This window comes from Podarcis filfolensis, assembly GCF_964270895.1.
Source record: "Podarcis filfolensis genome assembly, chromosome: 8".
Lineage (NCBI taxonomy): Eukaryota > Metazoa > Chordata > Lepidosauria > Squamata > Lacertidae > Podarcis > Podarcis filfolensis.
The window spans coordinates 26870767-26895950 of NC_139611.1; the positions used below are offsets into that span (position 1 = coordinate 26870767).

General features: G+C 47.2%; 1 protein-coding gene across 2 annotated transcripts in view; it reads right to left on the reverse strand.

Annotated features, from left to right (window-relative positions):
• ESPN (espin) overlaps positions 1–25184 on the reverse strand; it is a 110688-nt gene that overhangs the window by 71332 nt on the left and 14172 nt on the right. For both annotated transcript variants that reach the window (XM_083628621.1, XM_083628620.1), the window contains exons 3-4: positions 2076–2262; positions 1278–1460 (exon numbers count right to left, since the gene is read on the reverse strand). In XM_083628621.1, coding sequence (XP_083484747.1) covers positions 1278–1460; positions 2076–2262 — 370 coding nt within the window. The remainder of the gene's footprint in view (positions 1–1277; positions 1461–2075; positions 2263–25184) is intronic.

Here is a 25184-nt window from a genome sequence, read left to right on the forward strand (position 1 = left end):
ATGGAGCGAATGCCGCTGTGCAGAGAGGGAGAGCTGTGCAGCGCCCCTTTAGCGGGGCGTCTGTCCTGCGAAGCCGGAGGAGGAACAGAAGGGGCTCCTTCTGTTCCTCCTCCCGCTTTGCTGAAGGGCCGCTGTGCAGCTCTCCCTCTCTGTGCAGCGCCTCTCCTGTGCAGCGATCCCGCTTGCTGTTCTGGCTTCTGCCTTAGCCGCGCGCAGCCTTTTCCAGGCAGGGGGAGCCGTCATCCCGCTGCCCTGAAGAGGCTTAGCGCGGCTATCCCAGAAGCCAGAACAGCCAAAGGCTATCCCAGAAGCCAGATCCCTCTTGCTGTTCTGGCTTCTGGGATTCAGAATTTTTTTTTTTCTTGTTTTCCTCCTCCAAAATCTAGGTGCGCCTTATGGTCTAGTGCGTCTTATGGAGCGAAAAATACGGTAGATGTTTCCTTTTTTTAAAAAGTGCCTTATGCATTTCACATACATTGTTCAGAAATCTTTCCAACAACTCTGCAAGGTAGATCAGACTTCGCCTTGTTTCACGGACATGGTTTCTGCACGCTAAGGCAGGGAGATAGCAACCAGCTAACAACATTTTGTGGGTTTATGGCTGAACGAGGGACTTCTGGCTGAACTGAGGCCCCACTCATAGCATCCAGTTTGAAGCATTATGATGCTAATTTAAGCAATCGTTTCTGCACCCAAAGAATCGTGGCAGCTGTGGTTTGGTAACGGTGCTGAGAGTTTGGTGCTGAGAGCCCCATATCCCCCTTCAGCGACCTACAATTCCCAGAGCGCTTTAATGATCGATCCCTTTTGACGGGGAACTCTGGGAACTGTAGCTCCAGCAGGGAAATGAGAGAGGCCTCCTAACAAGTCTCAGAACCCATAATAAGCTATTTTAGGGGTCCCCGCTTCGCCGTAGCGGTCAGACCCGAACTCGCGGAGCAGTCTCCCTGAGCGGAGCTCAGCGGGAGACCGCCATTGAGCGCTGGCGCCGACCGGAAGTCTAGAACCCATAATAAGCTACAGCTCCCAGGATTCTTCGGGGTTGTTGCAAGAGGTATGATAAGTGCTTCAAATGCATACTGCAAATGTGGTCTGAGAAGCAACCCTGGATAAAAATCCATGCACTTACAGGGTAGGATAGACCCTATACTCTGCCCCTACAGACCACACAGCAACTGCACAGCCCCTCTTCCTACTTCTCTTCCTGGCCGCCAAATTGCTTTGCATTGCAGCCCTCCCTACAAGATACTCGCGAGGCCGACCGCTTGTGGACTCACCTCCAGCTCCCCGTTTTCAGCTGCGTCGTGCAAGGGGGTCCCACCCCAGTGGTCCGTGGTGATCTCCCCTCCGTGCAAAAGCAGCCAGCTGAGAACTTTGGCGTGGCCTCGGCTGGCGGCGAAGTGCATGGCGGTTGCACCGTCGTCGTCTTGCTCGGAGAGGCTGATATCCGTGAAGCTCATCTGAGGAATTAGAGATAAATGGCAGGATATATATTATATACCACATTTTTTGCTCTATAAGACTCACTTTTTCCCTCCTAAAAAGTAAGGGGAAACGTGTGTGCATCTTATGGAGCAAATGCAGGCTGCGCAGCGATCCCTCTTGCTGTTCTGGGTTCTGGGATTCAGAACATTTTTTTTCTTGTTTTCCTCCTCCAAAAACTAGGTGCGTCTTGTGGTCTGGTGCGTCTTATAGAGCGAAAAATACAGTAAATATGGTAAAGTGTCTTCTCTGTCTTTCTCTCTCTTGCTTGCTTTTTTTCACTATTCTAGTTCTGTAGACTAGTTTGATTCTTATTTTATTTTATGCTGAAAATTTTCAATTTTATTTTTTTTAAGGAATGAGAGAGAGAGAATGAACAAGAGGGAGAAGGCAGGATAAAAAACCCCCTGAAATAAAACAGGCCAAGAAGCTCCATTCCAGCAAGCGCCACTGGAGAGGATTGCAATACAAATGCAAACAAATGCAATTTGCTTATAGGTGACCACTTGAATGTTGCTTGGGCAGCCTTACTGGGCCCCGAGTTCTGATCCCCCTCGCGCCCAGCCTTTGCTGCAGCCCCGAGCAGCCCTCACCAGCCAGACGATGACGGTGTTGTGGCCCATCTGGGCGGCGGCGTGGAGAGGGGTCATCCCGTCGTTGGCGCGTAGGTGGGGGTCCGCTCCGCAGTCCTTGACCAAGTACTGGATGATTTCCAGGTGGCCCTCCTGGCAAGCTAAATAGAGAGGTGTGGCACCATTCTTGGTTTGGGCACTGACCGAACTGCAGGGGCGAGAAGACGGAAAGGAAGAGTGGGTGGGAAGGAAGTGTTCCGGTTTACTAATGTTCTTTGGAACCCGAACATCCAACGTGGCTTCTGCGGCTTCGGTTTCCAAACGTTTTGGAAGTCGAACGGACTTCCGGGACGGATTCCATTTGACTTCCGAGGTACCACTGTAGGTTTGAGGTGGACTAAATCGGGGTTTTTGCAATCCTCTCCAAACCTGTGATTTTTTACCCTATCAGGGAAAAAGGCAGGATGTAAATAAGAATAAGAGTAAGAATCATATTGATAGAAAAGGAGAATGCTAAAATGATCAAACCAGTTTCTTTGTTAGGTATACAACGGACGCTCGGGTTACAAATGTGATCCGTGAGGGATGCACGTTCACAACCTGGAGCGTTCGCAACCCACAGCGGCGCGTCTGCACATGCACAGGTTGTGATTCGGTGCTTCTCCACATGCGCAAAGTGCGATTTAGTGCTACTGTGCATGCATGACTGTCGAAACCCAGAAGTAACCCATTCTGGTACTTCCGGGTTTCGGCGGTCTGTAACCAAAAAAACCCGCAACCTGAAGCGCCTGTAACCTGAGGTATGACTGTATAGCCCTAGCCATGTCTCTTAAGGATCTGCTTGGTCGTGTATGCTTGGGCTAAAGCGTTGCCTAGGAAATTAAACAGCTGGAGTCACTTCTGGAAGGTGATTGGGAGAGCGCGTCTCTCGTCCAGCTTCCTCTGTTGTTCTCTCTCTTACACAGAGACCTATAAAATAGCCCTTTGGACCAGGTGACTTAAAAGAGCAACTTCATTCCTAATTGGCCTGTTTGATCATTATGATTAGCTGGTAGCATAAGTCTGCTTAGTGGCAACCAGGCGAGGGTCTCTGGAACAAATATTTCTGTTCCTGCAGCGCTGCCAGCAGATACCTGGGAATTGAACCAGGGAGCTTTTCAATGCAAGGCAGATGCTCCCAGACTGAGCCACAGACCACCTCTCCTTGCTCAGTGCTGTACCCCATGCTGCATGCAGAGAGGAGCTCTCAGTTGATGCTCTCCACCCCCACCCCCCCACCCCGCTCCAGGCAGGGCCATCCCATCCTTCTGGGTCATTAAGTTAATCAGCCTGCTTAGGCTAAGCTTCTTCCACCGGCTGTTTTTGGATGCTGCAGTTTCGTATCATGTTTAAATAAGCAGATTAGGCGAGTAGTAAACACAGGAAGGGAAAGGGTAACAACTCAGCGATGAAAATGGAAGGGTGGGGAGAGAGAGGATAACAACCCACTTCGAATCAGAAGCTCTCGAACTTGTGGACATCCAAGGAAGCTGAATGCTGGAAGACTCGGGGTGGATAAAATCAAGTCCTCCTTTGCCCAGTGCATAGTTAAACTGTGGAACTCCTTTCCACAGGAGGCAGTGATGGCCACTGACTTGGATGGCCTTAAAAGAGAATTAGACAAATTCATGGAGGAGAGGGCTAGCCAGGATGGCTATGCTCTGCCTCCCTGGTCAGAGGCAGCAATGCTTGTAAATACAAGTTCTGGGAAACCACAGGAGGAGAGAGGGCTCTTGTGCTTAAGTCCTGCTTACTGTTTTCCCACAGCCACAGGATGAGGGACAAGCTGGGCTAGGTTCCTGATCCAGCAGGGCTCTTCTTATGTTCTTTGTGAGCCAGTGTGTGAGCCAGTGTGGTGTAGTGGTTAAGAGCGGTGGACTCGTAATCTGGTGAACCGGGTTCGTGTCCCCACTCCTCCACATGCAGCTGCTGGGTGACCTTGGGCTAGTCACACTTCTCTGAAGTCTCTCAGCCCCACTCACCTCACAGAGTGTTTGTTGTGGGGGAGGAAGGGAAAGGAGAATCTTAGCCACTTTGAGACTCCTTCAGGTAGTGATAAAGCAAGATATCAAATCCAAACTTTTCTTCTTCTTAATTTTTATGGGCTGGAGGAATTCTATATAGCAAATCAAGGTAAAGGCAGCAACAGAAGCAGATTCTGGGTTGGTCATCACACACCTTTGTGAGACAGGCTCATTCCCATGCGACAGGGTCTTTTTGTTGCTTGAGGCAGAGCGACAAATGACTCTCCCCAATCGGTCAAGAGACTGAATTGCTCGAAACATGCACAGGATTTGCTTTAAAAGAGCATTTTGTTTCAGATTGGTAAGTAGACCAAACAAATTTGACTATATTGCCCAGAGGGTGGCAACACAAGAACAGGCCTTTTCTGCAGTAGCTCCCCATCTGTGGAATCCTCTCCCCAAGGAGATTCGCCTGGCGCCTTCATTATACACCATTAGGCACCAGGCAAAAACATTCCTCTTTAACCAGGCCTTGGGCTGATTACCATCCAATGCCCTTTTAAAATGTTTTGTGGAACATTATTGGGTTGTCTTTGTTTTTATTATGTATTTTGTTGTTGTTTTAATTGTGGTTTTATGTTGTGAACTGCCCTGAGATCTATGGAAATAGTGTGATATAATAATAATAATAATAATAATAATAATAATAATAATAATAATAATGTGACAGGGTAAATAGGTGCATCTACATCATCCTCTGAAAGCTGTGCGATGAGGGTGCCAGGCACACTGCTTTGGGGAGGGAGTTCCACAGCTTAGGGGCCACCACAGAGAAGACCCTCTTCTCCCAGGTCATCTCCACCCCCAAGCTTCTGAGGACAGAGGAACTACCAAAAGGCTCCCTTTGCCAAACTCAGCACCCAAGAGGGTCTTTAAGGAAGAAAGTGGTCTTTCAGGTCTTTGGGTCCCGAGTCATTTAGGGCTGAAGGCTACTGCACCTCCTAAGTACCAGTTTTGGAGTAGTTTTGTCCCACGAGGTGGGGGCAGAGCAACTCAGATTCGCGAAGGGAGGTTGAATTGTTCAGACACCCGGTGTGTTGATGGAAGCAGCCATTCCAACACTGGCAAACACAAAAGCGACTGCTTTCAGGAAAAAAGAGGGCATGGGGTTGAATTCCTGGCATGGACAATTGCTTGGGCTCCTCAGAGCTGGGAGCCAGAGCTGCTTTGCTAGTCAATTGCCTCTTCTCCCCTTCATTGTCTGTTGCATTATGGAATAGGAGTCGTAGCTGAGTGGAAGAGCACCTGCTTTGCATGCAGAAGGTCCCAAGTTCAGTTTTCCATGGCATCTCCAGGTAGAACCAGGAATATTCCCTGTCTGGCAAACTGGGCAGCTGCTGCCAATCAGTGTAGACAATGTTGAGCCAAATGGGCCAATGCCCTGACAGTGGAACAGAATATGCAGAATAAGTGAACTGCCAGCTCAGCAGTGAACATGCTCATTCAGGAGTCAAGCAGTGATGTGCCAGTGATTTCTTATAACATTTGCTTTTGTAGGAAGCTCTTGTCATGCATTTATTTGGGGCAATGCAAGCTATCTGCACCCTGCATTTCCCCCAATGAGATCAACCAGCCTGTATCTTCCAAGCTGGATCCCAAGCTTTGGCTGGGTTCAGATTTGCCCAAAGGATTTGCAAATGCCTGGCTGCAGCATCACGAAGACCGTTTTATGACGCTCCCAATAAATACCTGTTTAATATTTTAAAGAGGAGATGCAATAAATACTCGGCTCTGCTATCAAAATAGATGCCGGGGCTTTCAATAATTCATTGCTGTAACTCTGAGAAGGGCGGTGGCAGAGCAGGCTCTCGGGAGGCAGGGAAGAGGAGGGCTGGCCCGGGGTGGCCCAGTGCCCTACTTCGCAGAGGGCAGTCCTCTAGGTTGAAGGCACCTTCCTCCGTGCCTCATTGAAAGAGAACGGGTTGCAGACAACTCAAGTTTTACTCTGAGTAGACCCACTGAAACTCATGGGCGGAAGAAAGGCCACCCCGTCAGACCAGAACCTCCAGTTCTAGTCCCACTGTGTTTGATGGCATTGCTGTTGGGTGATGAGGAGAGAGCCAAGAGATCTCTCTCTCTGGAACAACCTGGCCACTTTGACCCTCTTTTGGGCATGTTGGATGCCCTCTGCTGCTGTGGAGGTCAATGGAAGTCACTGTAAACAGAACCAAGCTGCTGCATGGGTCCAAAATGGGTCCAGCTCTTTGTGTTTGGCTAACAGCTGCAAAGGATGTTGTTTCACGAGCAGGTGTGAGCCGCCGGTTCAAAAGAAAAGGCCCTGTGCGATGCTGCCAGATGTTTATTCAGCCATAGGAGAGGCGCAGCAGGTGGGCCTTTTGTTCCCAAGTGTGTGTGTGGCTCTGTTCATCCAAACTAGCTTCTTTCGGATCTCGGCTGCCCTAAAATATTTTTGCTTACTTGAAAAACCTCAGTAGAAAAGAAAAAAGAGATTCACAGAACTGCAGAGTTGGACGGTACCCCAAGGGTAATCCATTCTAACCCACCCCCACCCCCCGGCATTGCAGGAATCATTGCAAAATAATCACAGACAGGTCGCCACCCAACCCTATGAAGGAAAGCCCACTGCCATCAGAGGGAGTCTGGTCCACTGTCAAACAGCTCTCGCTGCCAGGAAGTTCTTCCTGTTGCTAATTCTTCGGAATCTTCTTTCCTGTCATTTGAATACATACATACATCCTGCAGGGGGCAGGGGACGAGGGCCACCCCAAAAGCATCCATTCAGCTGCACCCAGAAAATAAGTTGGGGCAGAAATAAACCCCAAGACTGGTGACTTTCTGATATCTTACAGGCTCAGAACACCATCATGAATCATTGAATTAGGGTACCCACTGCCTGTGGACCACGTTTGACCACCCAAAAGGTTTTTGATGACCCCCAAGAACCCAAACGATTTGGTGGTGGCTTTTGGTGTGTCTACTATGAGCCAACATGGCCCTCTAGCCCCACCCAAAAGGGTAGCCACTTCCTATTTAAGCCCAGTTTTTAAGAAAACCCTACATTTTTAGCCATTATGGCTGAGGTGAGGCGTTTGGGCCAAGATCTCCTGAACTTGGAGTCTGGAATTAATGTCCTCTTTTACTTGGCTTCTAGCCTCATGGTGGAACTGTGAGAAATTTATTTCCTCGGTGCAAGCACTCAGCCCTGAAAGAAGTGAAGAATCCCTCAGGTTTCATTATTCTGCTCTGTGGCCAGTACACATGAACCAAACAGATCATGGCTAGAACAGATTTTACCCATGAACGTATGAAGCTCTCTTATACAAGTGAGACCACAGTCCCATCTAAACCAAGACAACAGTCTGAGCTTATTATCTTACTCAGAATAACATGGCTTCATAGGTTTACTTTGACTAGCAGCGATTCTTCAGGGCAGCCTGGTGCCACCTCCAGATGTTTGAAGATTCAGGACAGATAAAAGAAAGGACATCATCACTATGCAGCACATAGTTAAACTATGGAACTCTCTCCTGCAGGAGGCCACCAACTTGGATGGCTTTAAAAAAAGGACAAGGCAAATTCACGGAGGAGAGGGCAGCAGTGCTTCTGAATACCAGTTTCTGGAAGCCACAGGAGGGGAGATTGCTCTTGTGCTTGTGGGCTTCCCACAGACATCTGGTCAGCCACTGTGAGACCAGAATGCTGGACTAGATGGGCCCTTGGCCATTGGGATTAGTGGAAACTGTAGTGCAAAACAGCTGGAGGGTACCAGGCTGGGGGAGGCTGCTCAAGTAGAAAGCAGTCTTCCCCAGCATCTTGATTTCTGAGATCCTTTAACTCAGTTGTGGGAAACATGTGGGCTTCCAGATGTTGGTGGCTGGACTCCCAACTCCCATCAGCCTCAGCCAGCCAGCATGGCCAGGCATGATGGGAAATAGGGATCACCAACCAGGGCCAGAGGTTCCCCATCCTTACTTGAACTGGAGACTGGATCTGGGCCTTTCTGCATGAACTACCACAGAGAACTACGCAGGCCCTCCTGACACATGAAATGGCCCTGGTTCGCCATCACACTATTGGCAGACCTGGCCCAGACTTTCCCCTTTGATTGACAGTGGCTCTCAAAGGTTTCCAGTAATGGTCAAAGGTTTCCAGGAATGGTCGTTCCCATCAACTGTGAGCTGGGGAAGATGGAGACACCTGGGACTATGTCCACACAGAGCATGTGCTATCTCAGTGAGTTAAGGCTGCTCCCCCTGGTGGGCAGAAAGCAGAGCTTCAATGCTTCTTCTCACGAGCAGCAAAGCAACATAAATCATAAACATAAACATAAATCATGCAACTTACAAAAGGAATAGAAACATAGAGTTGGAAGGGACCCCATGGATCATATAGTCTAACCCCCTGCAATGCAGAACTATGCATCTATATGGGGATCAAACCCGTGACCTTGGGGTTATCAGCACCATGCTCTAACCAACTGAGCTAACCAGCAAGGCAATAATAATTTGCACAGGGGCTCCCAATACTGACCTGCTGGGAGCCTGAAGGGTCCTGCCCTGCTTCTCTCCACCTGGCTTGGGGTGGGGCCTGACAGGCTCCACAAAGGACTGCTGCTGTTGGGCAGAGAGGGCTCCGTTTTTGTTTTCTTTTTCTTTTTAAATTGCTTTTCTTATCTATGTCATTTTAAATTGTGATTGATATTAATGTTGTATTCTTAGTTTTAGATTTTATGATTTATGCGGAAATTGTTTTCCATTTGGTTGTGTACTTTTCTGATGTGTTTTATTTATTGTGTGACTTTTGCTGTGTTGGTAATGATGTAAATCTTGTCATGTTGTAAGCCGCCCTGAGCACTGTCTTAACTATGGAAAGGCGAAATACAAATAAAATGATGATGATGGTGATGAATATGCTACCAGGCCAATTTCAATGTGCTGGTGACAACTTAGAAGGATGAGAGATTTAAAAGTGTCGTCTCCTAGACTGGTCTTTTTAGATCATTACAGGGTGTTCCATCACCAGGTGAGATCTATTATATGGCAGTGCACAGAAAGGCTTGCTTTGGTGGCTCCCCTTGAATGTGGCATGTCCTCCTCTCTGTGGTTTGGCTGGCATAGCCTCACTTTGCTTTTCGAAGCCAGCTGAAAATATAGCTGTTGACGCAGGCATTTCTAGGAGACTGTTAAGTGTCTAGAGATCAGGCACCAGGATGGCCCTCCAAATTTCCTTGCATACAACTCCCATGAGCCCCACCCAGCAAGGCCTATAGTCTAGCAACACCCGGAATACTATAAGTTCCCCATTCCAGCACCAAGGTATAGCTTTCACAGGCGACCGCTGTACCAAACTTATTTGTACGAGGGTTTCCCTTCAAACTTTGCCAGAGCTGGCCCCTGCAATGAACAGTGGGCTAGAAATTTTGTGCAACAAATAAATAAAAACGAAGCAGGTTTTGCAGGCTCCCAAGCGAAGTTCCTTTGCTCGGCGAGGCCGGAAAATGAAGCTGTTATCTTTTGCACCATGAACGGACTATAAATTCTCCCCCTAAACGCAACCCCTAGAGAGGTGGAACAGGGATCGGGGCAGCTTGAGAGGGAGGGAGGGAGGATTAACCCCCTGCACGTCTGCATTTTAATATTTTTAATCTATTTAATTAACAGTAATAGGGCTGAGGCCTCTTAGCTGCTAATCAGGGTGACGGACCCTCATCCTAAACCCATCATGGTCAATTTCAGCCTCATCTACCATCCGGCAAATTAATCTGCCCTTCCAGGTCTCAGTTGTATGCTGCAGAGACAGCAAGTGCTTTGGGTTCCCTGGTAATGCTGTGCTGGTGAGTTAAGGGCTTTGCCATCTGGCTTCCACAAGTCACAGGGGAGAAATAATGTTATGATAGCAGATGCTTGGGGTGGGGGGTTGTGTGCGCGAGGGAGGGGGGCAGGGTAACATTCCTTTGCTCTGCAAAAGCCCATCCCATCTGGGCTAAATTCCAGAAGGGCCGGCAGCTGCTTATGTCATGGCGACATATGCCGGGGAAGGATTCTCCAGCATCTTGAAAGCTAACACCTTTAGAGCAGCATCCTCTTTGGGTAGGGTCCCATCATCAAATGCAGGAGAGATAACAGCTCCTGAAAATTGGCAACCTGGCCGTCAGCTGGTCCAGCTGTCACCTGGTCTACACTCCTTCCCTCCACAGGGACTGCAGCACCAACGGCCTCAGGTCAGAAGAGGCAACTCAACACATAAAGGTAAAGGTAAAGGGACCCCTGACCATTAGGTCCAGTCGTGACCGACTCTGGGGTTGCGGCGCTCATCTCGCTTTATTGGCCGAGGGAGCCGGCGTACAGCTTCCAGGTCATGTGGCCAGCATGACTAAGCCGACTCTGGCGAACCAGAGTAGTGTTCGGAAACGCCGTTTACCTTCCCGCCAGAGTGGTACCTATTTATCTACTTGCACTTTGACGTGCTTTTGAACTGCTAGGTTGGCAGGAGCAGGGACCGAGCAATGGGAGTTCACCCCGTCGTGGGGATTCGAACTGCCAACCTTCTGATCGGCAAGTCCTAGGCTCTGTGTTTTAACCCACAGTGCCAGCCGCGTCCCTAACTCAACACATACATGACTCAAAATGCATCCCTGACTGAGGCATTCCTTTCCACGCCTTTTAACTCAAGAGGGAAAAAATCAAGCCTCTGGGTTGTGATTAAGGTAAAAGTCTGCTGGGCGATATCTGGTTTTCAACATTGCGATATATCACCAGCTAAATATCGCAATATACTGTTATATCACAATGTCTGAAATAAGGATGGAACTATGTAGAGGCAAACAGTAGGGCTGGATGGTATCTGGTTTTCAACATTGCGATATACTGATATATCATGATGTCTGAAGTAAGCATGAGTTATGTAGAAACACTGGCTAGCTTCACAGTTTCTCCCGCATTGTGATTTTTGCATAGCACACAATCACACACACACACACATACACACACACACACACACATCATGATTCACAATATATTGCCAGGTCAAAAGTTGTGAAACTGATATCATGGTATGGACTTCAAACCAGTTCGGGATGATATATCGCCCAGCTATGTGAAAATCACAATGTGGGGAAAACCATGAAGCCAGCCAATGCCTTTACATAGCTCCACCCTTATTTCAGACATTGTGATATATTGGTATATCACAATGTTTAGCTGGTGATATATTGCGGTGTTGAAAACCAGATATTGCCCAGCCCTAACGCACACAGTGTTAGAAACTCAGATATATAATCTAGGTGCCAAATGGCTCTTTAAACCAAGGTTACAGTTGCCAAAACAGAATGTCTAGTTGCTATTTTTATTTTTCAAATGACAGACTGACTGTGATTGATTCTCAGTTAAACATCTGGCTAGTTTAGATGACAACCTTGAGCTAGGCTAAGAGCTTTAAGAACTTAAAGAAGAAAAGTCACTTGATCCAGATACAGTCCACCTATATATTGGCCTATTCCGACTTCCCAGAAGGTGCTGGCGGGTCTGCTGCTTGATTCCCTCCTGCTCAACCTGTACGGATTATTCTGAAAACGCTGCAGATCCCAGGAATGGTCTCTTTCAAAGGGAACCAACTCTGACACTCGAAAGGAAGGATTAGTGAGTGCAGCAACCCTGGGAACAGCAGCTTGCCTCCTGTTATGAAGTTTGGAAGGTGGCAGGAATGCGGAGAATACAGCTGCTTTGTGAACTGAACTTTGTTGCTGTTTTCAAAGACCACAGAGGTATCCCATAGGCCTGGAGAGTGGCTGTTTCTCGGAGGGTGCATGAGCAAAGCAGGTGGCATCCAAGGTCAGGGATGCTCCAAGAGTCTGCTGCCACCAATGCTGCAGAGATTCTTTTCAAACAGCACATCCTCCAATGGAAAAGAAAAGTTGGGAAACTTTGATGCAGAGAAAGTCGCAGAGAGGAAGTGTTTCTTCCTCTCCCAACACCAGAAATCGCACAACACTGATGAGCATCAGAACATAAGAAGGCATGCTCAGAGACGGAAGGAAGGAACAACCCCCAGACTAGAGAAGAATGGCAAACCAAGTTGATGGGCTATGCTGAAATGGCAAAATTAACTGGGAAGCTCAGGAATCAAGAAGACAAGAACTTTAAAAAAAAGAACGGGAAAAGTTTATGATTTACGTACGAGACCACTGCAAGCAAGTTAAAACATTGGCAGGAATTTCACCCCACTTGTAAAGTAATAGAAACTATGGGTAATTTAGAAGGATAAAAATTTGGATAAATATTGATATGCGGTTGTAAATATTAACATGAGGACCTATGGAAGGGATGGAGGGAAGTCAGGAGATTCAGAGTAATCTTGATATTTGGACTTTGAATTGTTGTTTGTAATTTGTTTATAGTATTCAAAATCAAATAAGAAAATTAGATACCGATATATATAGAGAGAGAGAACATAAAAAGCCACTTTACATCCAGTCGGGCCAGTGTTAGGAACTCAGGTATGTAAGCTAGACACCAAATGGCTCCCTGAATCCAGGTTGCAGTCGCCACAATGGAATGTCTAATCCTAGGGGGTTGGACTCCCTTCCAATGCTACAATTCTACGATTTTATTATCTCAACTACATTGCTTGACTGTAGCTTGCTCTTACAACAATTCACTTGTTGCAGCATGTAAGAAGGAGAAACACACACACAGTGGAAATGGAAATGGTATTAACAATGGAGTAAAGCAGAGATTTTTAAACTGTCTTCGCCAACCTAGCACCCAGAACCGCCCCCATAGTCACAATTGGATCCTTGCCAGTAGCAAAAAGCACCTGGCGCCTAGCTAATTTCGAACACTGAGTCAGACCAATTGGTCCATCTAGCTTGATACTGTCAACACAGGCAGGCAGCAGCTCTCCAGGATAGCAAACGGCCCTACTTAGAGATGTGAAGAGCTGGACCCAGGATGCTCTACCAGGGAGCTATGATCCCATAAAGTCAGATCAAATTGGGAGCCAATGCTGTGGTGCTGGTTAGAGTATCAGACCATCTCCCAACCACTGAGAAGGAACATTAGGACTGGTGGACATCCGGTGAAGGTGAATGCTGAAAGATGCAGGACAGATAAAAAGAAAGGACTTCTCCATGCAGTGCATAGTTAAACTATGGAACTCATGGCCACAAGAGGCAGCAATGGGCACCAACCTAGAGGGCTTTAGAACAGGGCTGGGCAAATTCATGGGCTATGGATGGCTACTAGCCATGATGGCTATGCTCTGCCTCCGCAGCTGAAGCAACAATGCTTCTAAATGCCAGTGGCTAGGAATCACAGTGTAACCCTCATTTCTGCAGGAATCTCAAGTAAAGCATCAGGAGTTCTTTGGGGCTAAAATCCTGCTGAAGGGTTTCCCACTGGGGCATCTGGTTGGCCCCCCTTTGGCCTGATCCAGGAGACTCTTCTTATGTTCTCAAGGACCTGACTGCATTTCTGAGCACTCTTCACCAGAAGCAGGAACAAGCCCACACCCCTTAAGGCTGCAGCTGCTCTGATAAGCTCGACCACCATAATTCACAAGTGTCCAGGCAGACCAAAGCCGCGCCAAGATTTACAGCTGGGCATTGATTGCAGGCAGCCCCATAAATCAGCACTCTGGAGAGACCTGCACCATTGTGCCAGCTCCCAGATAGCTTCACGGCAGAGGCCGTAAAGGCATTGCAGGCATAGCAAGCGATAAAAGCCAGCCCCCACCCCCCAAATCTAAAGCACACAATGGGCTGCAGCCTCCTCCCCCTCCTCCCCACTCCGTGGAAGATTTTGTTAGTTCCAGTAAGGAACGCTTCTTGCAAAGAACAATCTGCAAGCCATTTTGTGAGGCTCAGCAGATCTGCGGAACCCTGAGCCACTTGACCAATGCACGGATCCACAGCAATGCTGAACAAATGGGCAAGAAGAGGAGACTCTGGTAGCAACTGGTGGTTGGGGGTGTGCTGGTGATCCTGGGTGCAAGAACAGGGGCAGAAGAGTGGTTTCACCTGTGAAATGGTGGGTAAAAGGTAAAGGTAAAGGTACCCCTGACCATTAGGTCCAGTTGTGACCGACTCTGGGGTTGTGCGCTCATCTCACTCTATAGGTCGAGGAAGCCGGCGTTTGTCCGCAGACAGCTTCTGGGTCATGTGGCCAGCATGACAAATCCGCTTCTGGCGAACCAGAGCAGCGCACGGAAACGCCGTTTACCTTCCCGCCGGAGCGGTACCTATTTATCTACTTGCACTTTGACGTGCTTTCGAACTGCTAGGTTGGCAGGAGCAGGGACCGAGCAACGGGAGCTCACCTTGTCATGGGGATTTGAACTGCCGACCTTCTGATCGGCAAGTCCTAGGCTCTGTGGTTTAACCCACAGCGCCACCAGAGTCCCTTGAAATGGTGGGACAGGGGTGCAAAAGGTCTGTAGGAAGGGGCGCAAGTCTTCGTTCCACCCACCTGCCTGGATTCTCTCCCCACCCCCAATTAGGAGAGGGATTAGCTGCTTGCTGGTTACCCAAGCAACTGCAGCAAACAACCCGATGGAAACCAGCCCTCCTCTCCCCTCATTGATCGCCACCAGCCAAGCTGATTAAGAATTAACAAGGCAAAGCCTACAGATTGAAGGGCTGGCACTGATCAGGTTTAAAAGCCCCGGCGGCTGATTAGGGACAAGATTAAACAGACGCAAAGCAAAGAGAGCCCTCCCCACCCCCATAAATGTGCTTCAGCCCCAGAAGCGGCAAAGACCACAGCCTCGCTATGAATATAGTGCCAGCTATAGCTCCCGCCAATGCCACTCCCAATTCATTTAGTCATTAGGATGAGATGCACCTCTATCTGGCCGCCCACCTCATGGGGCATCAAAGGGTTATCTGACCACCTGGGCCTGAGCAACTCACTAGAGTTACTCCCTCGGCTGCATCACCCCATTTTTCATTGCGCCCTCACACCAGCTTTTGAGCGCAGTTTGCTGTGATGCCAGTTCCAAGGTTCTAGTCCCTGGTGTTACTGCTCTGCACCTCTTCACTCCCTTTCGTGGGCCAATTCCACATCAGCCATTTTTTCCCAATAAAGAGACGGCGGGGGCAGCTGTAGCAATTTTGCATGGGATTCCCCCACCCCCGCCGAAAATGCGCCTGTGCATATGACAATATTTCGGTACTCAAAAAGAACCCTCTGCCTCTGGATGCATTGAAGAGAGGACGCATTGCAACCTGAAGGACCAATCCCAATAAATATTCGATATAGGACATGGGGTCGGGGGGTGGGAAACCACACCTGAGCAGTGCATTTATAATATATTCCATACTTTTGATAGCTGGGTCGCAAGGTTCCTTGGTTGGGTTCTTGAATAAAATGGCAGGCATTCTTCACTTCAGTCTCTCCCCCTCAGATTTCTGTGTATAAAAGCATTTTTAGCACGGAGAAACCTTTTTTTGAGGGTGGCATATAAAGGCTGCTTATTCTTATTTTTTTAAACAAACCTTGCAAATAATTTAAATTCCCCAGTGGGCATCAGATGCAGCCCTTTTTAGTTATGTGATGCTTCTTCAAACTCACTGTAGTGAGGATTTTCCCCCTCCTTTTTGCCAGTTTCACCACTACAGTGGTACCTCGGGTTACATACGCTTCAGGTTACAGGTGCTTCAGGTTACAGACTCCGCTAACCCAGAAATAGTACCTCGGGTTAAGAACTTTGCTTCAGGATGAGAACAGAAATCGTGTTTTGGCTGTGCGGCGGCAGCGGGAGGCCCCATTAGCTAAAGTGGTGCCTTCAGGTTAAGAACAGTTTCAGGTTAAGAATGGACCTCCGGAACAAATTAAGTACTTAACCCGAGGTACCACTGTATTCTTATTTTTTTTAGTGGATGCACAGGTGTCCCTGGGAAGGGGGTTTGTGCTGAGGTGGGACCAGAATGTCCACAATTGCACTGTGGGCAATTCACTCCTGAAAGGACAGCACTGAATCTGTGATGTGAGCTTTTTAAAACCACAGATCATAACTTGGCAGGTGCTGGGAAATCACAGTGTCTGGATTGTCCAGAATAAGCGCGTGAGCAGAGAAGGAATCGTTATCAGAGAAAATAACTAGTGTAAGAACATCCAGCATGAGACACTGCCTTATAATTGATTCAGCCCACTAGTCCATCTGGTTCAGTATTGCCTACACGGACTGGCAGCAGCTCCCCAGAATTCCAGGCAAGACTCTCTCCTAGTCCTATGTGGAGATGCCAGGCATTGTATCTAGAACTTAATGAATGGAAAGCAGGTACTTTGCTGATGAGCTGCAGCCAACCCCAACCCCCCTTTCTGGAGCAGTGTATACAATAAACAGGAATGCATAAAATTATGCTTCTTATAGATTAACATATCTAGTCACACCCACGCAGAAAACTGCAACTTTCATAATAAGCAGACAGGCAAAACGACTAACAGAAGTGATGCAGAGCAGGACTGAAGCATCCTAAGGGTTCTATCCAATGCTACTCCTACTCAGAGTAAACCTATTGAAGTTAATGAACATGACTAACTTGGATCCAGTGGGCCACCAAGTAGAACTTAGCTGGATGCAACCCTAACTACTGAAACCATCGGGGCAGATTATTATTATTATTAATATTAATTAAATTTTACTAATTGCTTCATTTTGTCCTGGGTGACCCAAAGTGACTTACAACCAAACAGACAGACAAAAATAAAAATAAAATAAACCCACATAGAAACATTCAAATAAATACTTTAAAAAAATCCTGCCCACTTCTAAAATGCCACAGACATCCTCGTTTGGCCTTTAACTATCTCAGTGTGGCAATCAGAGAATGTAATAGCAGAGGCAGCCTCTGTTCTTTGGAAATTCCAAAATCACAGTGTCACCATCACCAAAAGGGGTCCCTCTCCTTTGCCCATAGACTGCAAACTTCCACAAGGGAAAGCCGTGCGGAGAAGAGCCTCATCCAAAAACCTTGCAATACGGGCACATGGTGTGGGAATTCCTGTATTTGTGAAAATGGGCTTCATAGAATTTACTCACAAGTACAATGTCAGTGTGGTGTAATGGTTAGAAGGTTCGTCTATGGCCTGGGAGACCAGGGTTCAGATCCCCACTCTGTCATGAAGCTCACTGCAGTGACCTTGGGCCAGTCACTGAATCTGAGCCAAACCTACCTCACAGGGTTGTTGTGAGGATGGACTGAGGAGGAGAACCATTTACAGCACCCTGAGTTCCTTAGAAGAAAAGGAGATCTTTAAATGTAATCATCATCCTAAAATAAACAGAGCTTTAGAAATGATGAGGGGAGAAGGGCCACAGCTCAATGTTGGAGCATTTGTAGAAGGTCCCGGGTTCAAATCCCTGACTGACACTTCTGCATAGGACTGGGAAACCCTGGAGAGCTGCTGCCAGCCAGTGTAGGCCATATTGAGCTATATGCTCTTAAAACGGCAAAGGCTCCTGTGAGCTGCATTAAACTACTCAGCTTGGCTTTTCTTGGTAAAAAGGTAAAGGGACCCCTGACCATTAGGTCCAGTCACGGACGACTCTGGGGTTGCAGCGCTCATCTTGCTTTACTGGCCGAGGGAGCTGGCGTACAGCTTCCAGGTCATGTGGCCAGCATGACTAAGCCGCTTCTGGCGAACCAGAGCAGCGCACAGAAACGCTCTTTACCTTCCCGCTGGAGCGGTACCTATTTATCTACTTGCACTTTGATGTGCTTTCGAACTGCTAGGTTGGCAGGAGCTGGGTCAGAGCAATGGGAGCTCACCCCGGCACAGGGATTTGAACCACCGACCTTCTGATCGGCAAGCCCTAGGCTCTTCTTGGTAGCTGGGGGGAAAACCCAGGTTCACTTTTTCAGGGGATGATTTGCCCCTTATCCAAATATTGTCCTTATCTGCAGAAAGAATGAAGAAAACCCTAAGATAGAACCAATCTTTTGCTTCTTGCAACAATCCACTTAGCCGTCTTCCTTAACCTTTGTGAGTTCACAAGGGGGAGGGGGAGGGAAAGAGTCCCGTTTGGGCAGAATAAAGCCCTACCTCTTAGCCAACACGCAAGGTGACAAGTCCCTCCCCAAATGAGCCCCTGGCCATGTTGCTCACAGCCCCTGGAGATCCAGTTGCAGAGACCTGTAACAGAGACCAGCGTCATGCTGTCTCCGGGAGGTGCAGCGAACAGAGCGTCCTCACCCGGCAGTGAATAATTCATGCCCCTTCTTAACTAAGGAAGACAGGTGATCCCAGTAAAAAGCCAGCATGAAAGACAAGGACATTAAAACAAGGAAGGTCTACCAGGGGTAATCCACAGCTAATCAAAAACCTATTTAAAGCCGGGAGCTCCTCTGGTGGGGTTCCCAAGCAAGCAAGAGGGCTCAAGAGGAAATCGAGATTCTGAGCCAAGCTTAGTGCTGGATAAATGATGCATCGTTTATTTTTGGGTGGGGAGATTTCCCTGGTTCCACCCCACAGTTTTTCTTGAGTTGACTCATCTACACTTCTGCTTTTCCCCTTCTTAGAAAACATGGGTCTGAGTGGTTTTTGGCTTGTTCCATGCTTTCGAGCCACAGGTCTGAGTGGTTTCCCATTTGCCCACCCGCCTTCCCCAGGAAAACCTGCTGTTTAGCGCTGAATCAGAGCAAACATCCATCTGCAGAAAGCATGGCTGATGTTTGTTCCAATTCAAGGGTAAAGAATCGGTTTTCTCTGTGGGAAAGAAGCAAATCCTTAGTCCAGCATCCCACTTTACCTTCTTTCAGATTAACCTGGAAAATTAATTCATTTCATAACTGGTATCTCCATGGTTTCTGAAGTATTTGTTTCTTGAATTCCCCTGCCGCTGCCCCAATGTGGACGAGCGATCATGGATGATGGACAGATCAAGATCCTTTCTTTCTTTCTCTTTTTTCGCAGTCCTATTTTTATAGTGCAAATGATTGCAATAATTGGGAAGGGGAGCATGAAGCACGGAAGCCGTAGCAAACTGAGCCTACAAGAAGTTTAATGGAGTCCAGAAATCAAAATGACATTGGTGACATAGGTAATTTGGGTCCCAAATATCCAGAGAAATGGGGGGAGGGAATTCATAAACATCCTATTTTTGCTTTTGCATCTTTTCCTGTCATTCTGTTAACCAGGAGATGCATGAATCAAAACTACTTTCAGTTTTAAATAAATAGTCACCCATATACATAGCGCTGATGCGGGGGGGGGGCTTTATGGAGATTCCATTTTGTGTTGCATTTATTATTCCTTACAGAAATGTTTGTCCATTTGCATTCTCTTCGCTGGCCTTCACCTGCCCTCTGTGATGTCATCACACGGCTACATCTGATTGGCCATGGAGTTTTATCAGAAAGCAACAAATGACTGGGAGCAGGAAACCCTGACCAAAGGAGAATTAAAAACAAATGCAAACGTCAGGAAAAGCGACATTACAAAATAATCCAAAAATGCTTCACTCACACATAAACAAATTGCAACCTATTTAAAAACCAAACTGAAATGTCTAAATACGCTTTACACAGTCTGGTTTCGAGACAGAGGAAGTGCTAAGAAACATTGGCATCTTCAATGTTTTAATTTGGCTTTAAAACGCTCCATTCAGTGTTTATATCCACAGGTTTGGGTAGTAACTCATTTTACTTTGAAAGATCAGCCCTGTGACTCATCTGAGAAAGAAATGGTGGTGCCAAATCCTGATGGGGAAATGTTATCTATGGAATGCAAATGCTTCCTGGGAAATAAAAAGTCCACAACCTGCCAACTGCAGTAATTCCTGTGTCCTGTCCCAATTCTGTTTAAATATGTGGCCTTTCAAGAAGTAAAATTTTGCACCACTTGCACAGAGGTCCCATTTCAGCTTGCAAATGAGGTTCGCTTGCCATTTGCCAAATTCCAGCCCTCCAGCTCCAAGCTGTGACCAAGCATGTGTTCCCAGGCCACCTGCCTGCTTTATCATAATCCACTTAAGTTTACTTGTATTTACCTGTGTGGACTATAAGCTGTAGAGGAGGAGGGGGCAAGGAGGTCTGCTGCAAATTCCCTTTGATAGGTAGGTACCAGCTTGTAACAGCAGCCTTCACAAGGTGCATAGATAAACTATGGAACTTATTCCTGCAGGAGGCAGCGATGGCCACCAAGCTAGATAGCTTTAAAAGAGGATGCGGGTGGTGCTGTGGGTTAAACCACAGAGCCTAGGACTTGCCGATCAGAAGCTCGGCGGTTCGAATCCCTGCAACGGGGTGAGCTCCCATTGCTTGGTCCCTGCTCCTGCCAACCTAGCAGTTTGAAAGCACGTCAAAGTGCAAGTAGATAAATAGGTACTGCTCCGGCGGGAAGGTAAACGGTGTTTCCGTGCGCTGCTCTGGTTCGCCAGAAGCGGCTTAGTCATGCTGGCCACATGACCCGGAAGCTGTACGCCGGCTCCCTCGGCCAGTAAAGCGAGATGAGTGCCGCAACCCCAGAGTCGGTCACGACTGGACCTAATGGTCAGGGGTCCCTTTACCTCCCTTAGACAAATTCATGGAGGTAAAGGCTGTATCAGTGGCTGCTAGTCATGATGGCTACGCTCTGCCTTCAAAGTCAGAGGCAGAAATGCTTCTAACTACCAGTTGCTGGAAACCACTGGGGCATCTGGTTGGCCACTGTGAGAACAGGATGCTGAGCTAGATAGGACACTGGCCTGATCCAGAAGATTCTTATGCTCTTCATGCATCACAGAATTTTCCAAATTTCTGACAGCCTCCTTGCCACCCCTGTAAATTGACGCCCTTGACTCTTATGCCCAATATCGACTTTGGGTGTGTGATGGTACAATACATCGCTCCCACCTGCGAGCGCTCCAGATGAGAACAGCCTTTACCAAAGGTGTCATGGGCTTTGAAGACACTTGAACTCAGGACGCAAGGGAGAAATGTGCTAAGAGGAAGGCACACTTGGCAAATCCACACTGTGATCAACTCCCCCCCGGAAACCAATGTCCCCACTGTGGAAGGACGTGTGGATCCAGAATTGGCCTCCACAGTCACTTACGGACTCACTGTTAAAACCGTGTTTATGGAAGACAATCTTACTTGGCTACGAGTGATCGTCAAAGAAGAAGAAGAAGAAGAAAACATCGCTCCATGAACATATACAATACTCTCCCAAAAAGGCATGGGGCTCTCCAGGGCTACAGACAGGCCCTACCTCAAGTTGCTAGAGATTGAATCTGGGACAACTGAACTATGGTTCTTCTCCCTAAAAATGAAGTAAGATTAGTCCTCATGGCTCTGAGTTTAAACAGGAAGTTGTCTTAGACTGTGTCTGATCATTGGTCTATCTGAAGGCAGCCCTGTTAATAATAATAATAATAATAATAATAATAATAATAATAATAATAATTTATTATTTATACCCCCCCACCTGGCTGAGTTTCCCCAGCCACTCTGGGCGGCTCACAATCAAGTGTTAAAAACAGTACAGCATTAAATATTAAAAACTTCCCTAAACAGAGCTGCCTTCAGATGTCTTTTAAAGATATGATAGCTGCTTATTTCCTTCACATCTGAAGTGAGGGTGTTCCACAGGGCGGGCGCCACTACCGAGAAGGCCCTCTGTCTGGTTCCCTGTAACCTCATTTCTCGCAGTGAGGGAACCACCAGAAGGCCCTCAGCGCTGGATCTCAGTCTCCGGGCTGAACGATGGGGTAGAGACGCTCCTTCAGTTATACAGGGAAGCTTAGGGAATGTTTAGGGAAGCTTTTAATGTTCGACCGACTATTGTATTTTAATATTCTGTTGGAAGCTGCCCAGTAGATAAATAGGTACCGCTCTGGCCGGAAGGTAAACGGCGTTTCTGTTCGCTGCTCTGGTTTGCCAGAAGCGGCTTAGTCATGCTGGCCACAAGACCCGGAAGCTGTTTGCTGGCTCCCTCGGCCAGTAAAGCGAGATGAGCGCCGCAACCCCAGAGTCGTTCGCGACAGGGGTCCCTTTACCTTTACCTTTACCTTTACCATATTACCACTTAGGCCACATTCACACCCTAATAGGGCTGCCATATTTTGAAGAGCAAAAAAGAGGACACGTTTGCTGACTTTTAACTATGGATCACTATGACGACTCTCATCATGAAAAAGGGGGGGTGTCCTCGAAAAAGGGGACATATGGCAACCCTACAATTGCTTTAAACATTCATGGCTTCTTCCCCCAAAGAGTTCTGATGTCTCTTAAGACGGCTGAATTCTCAGAGTGGTTTAAAAATCACTCCCTCTTCCCAGGTTTGGGAACTTCAGCCCAGGAATGAGGATCAGAAGAACTTGCAACTAAGAACTTGTACCTGAGTATTTATTTCTTCCTCCCCTCCCCATTCTATTGTCCTTTTGTGTCATTTTAGATCAGCTGTTCTCAACCTTGGGTCCCCAGATGTTCTTGAACTATGGCTCCCATGATCCCTGACCGAAGACCATGCTGGCTATGAATGATGGGAGTTGTCGTTCAACAGCATCTAGGAGCCCAAGGTTGAGAAAGGCTGTTTTAGATTATAATTTTGAGAGCAAGGGCTGCCTTTCTGTTCTTTTAAAAGTAACCTGTGTGCTTCTCTGGGCACCTTTTTAAATAAACAGATACATAAATAAGTCTCTAATCTAGCTTAAACATACCAATTCCTGCCAACTTTCCTTGTAACAAAGCTTCCAGGTTGCTCAAGACTTGATGATGCAGTGTTATCAATAAGTGTGTGTGTGTGTGTGTGTGTGTGTGTGTGTGTGTGTTGGCCTTATTTGGGGATGGAATATTTGCCAGAGGTCTAAAACTACCCTTTCCAGTATACTTTACCCCTGCTGGACCTAGGTGTTCCCGGTATGCCACAATTGCATAATATGGCAGAAAAGAATGTGGACCACGGTAGTGGGATAGTTTAGCTATTTTCTTTTCTTTTTTTGGATCTCAACTTTCATTTAATAATTAAAAAAGAAGAAGATCCAGTTCCCAGCTGATGACTGGGAAGACGTGCTGTGGCAATGCCTGCCGAAATCCTGCAAAAAAGAGGCTAAATAAAATCCTGCAAATAAAATCTCCTGCAGCCATGTGTCTGTGCCTTGAAAAGGTTCATGCTTCTCCATGCAACTAGCAGAATTATTATCCCTATATAAATTTATATCCCAGTTACCCAGCATGGTAAACACACCAGTCATAAAAAAATCCAAAAAATCAAAATCAAAGAGGCATAGAATTGTAGACAGGGACTCCAAAGGTCATCCAGTCCAACCCCGAGCAAGGCAGGGATCACAGCTCAAGAATCCCTGACAGGTGGCCATTTAACACCATGCGAGGGAGTCCATTCCACTGTCTTACGGTCAGAAGGTTCCTCCTAACGTTTAGTTGGAATCTCCTTTCAAAAACAATCCCATCTTTTGAAACAACAAAACACATTTCCAGGACAGATGCAGACTCAGAACTGTGCAGGTTATGCAAAGTGAGAAGCTGTGAACACCTATTGGATTTGTATAGTTGGCAGAGCATGAGACTCTTAACCTTAGGGTCGTGGGTTCGAGCCCCACATGGGGCAAAATGATTCCTGCATTGCAGGGGGTTGGACTAGATGACCCTCAGGGTCCCTTCCAGCTCTATGGTTCTGTGATTACGATCTAACGCCAGTTACAGATTAGGAAAGTACATTGAATGGGTTTGCATTGTTTCCAGTCTCCACTTCAATTCGACCAAGTCCCATTTTTTTTGGTGCAGCACTGAAACAGCCTGGCCACAGAATTTTAACTTAACAAACAAGGGGGTTGCATACAAACAACTCTGAGCTGTTTTTTGTTTCATTTTTCAGTTTTTTAAAAATAATGATGATGATGATGATGATGATATTAATGTTAGCCCTACCCAGAGTAGGCCTGTTGAAATTAATGGGCATGGCTAACATGGCTCCATTGATTTCAATGGGTCTATGATTTAGTTGGATACAACCTCAACTTCTGGATGCTAACTCCTTCAGCGCTCCTTCCAACAGGGCCTCAACATTTCAGCCCTCCCCACTGCAGGGGCAGACCATTTAAAATTCTTTGCCCAGGATATAAAATAAACATATCTCCAAATTATGGTAATAATATGATAATCTCTGCATCTGTTGAGAATGTTAACATCCCAATGACTAATATCAATAATATGAGCACCCACAAGACCGTCGCTGAATGAACCAGGCACTCTAAAAGTTACAAGTTGCTTGTGCAACACAACACAATGTGTATCACACCGCAACTTTGCTGTGTTCGCACGGGGTTCACTTACGAAAAATTACAAGTGTGACTGCACATAACAAGAGGAGGCTGGAACGTCACATACCCTCAAAATGCAGGAGTGAATGTTTGTATAGAGTTGCAAATATTCAGAAATGCACAAATTCGCAAGCCGCTATTCAGAACTCTCCCTATATTTTGTTAAGAACTGCATCAAATAGACACAAGGTGCCCAGGCCCCGGGAATTTGTGCTTGCTTCCCGGTGCACATTTTGCCCGAGGTGTTTGCAAAACAGCTTCCTTGGCACGGGACCCAAAGTATGGGCAGGTTTTTAATTACCACGCCAGGTTCCTTCTCTCCATCCAGGTTATTTATAGGTCTATCACACTCGCTCATCATGGAAAATGAGATTAAACAGCCCGTAATCTGCAAAGCACGGATCCAGCCGACCTGCTTTAATGTCGGGCAGTGATTTTGCCATCAACTCCTTGCATCAACAGTATTTCTGAACTGGCACCTCAACAACCACATTGCTGGCACCGAGCTCAGCGCTGTGAAGGGCCTGCAGAGATCTTGGGGATCTCAGCTGCCAGCCCCAAAAGGGGTATAGTTCAATTTGGGGGCAGAGGAGGCTAAGGATTTGACCCCAGTCAGGTCACTGTTTAATCTAGGGACAGGTTTGTGGGCCTACAGAACACAGAAGCACGTATCTAGCAGGAAATCTACAGCTTGTGTGAGGACAACACTAGGACCCAGCTGCATCTTAAGATTTCAGTGGATCTTTATTTTATTTTTTTAATTATGGCTAACAGTGCAAACCCCATAAGGCAAGGGCAGCGGGGCGCTTTTCAAGGGGGAATCCCTTAGTTGTTGGGAGGAGAGTGA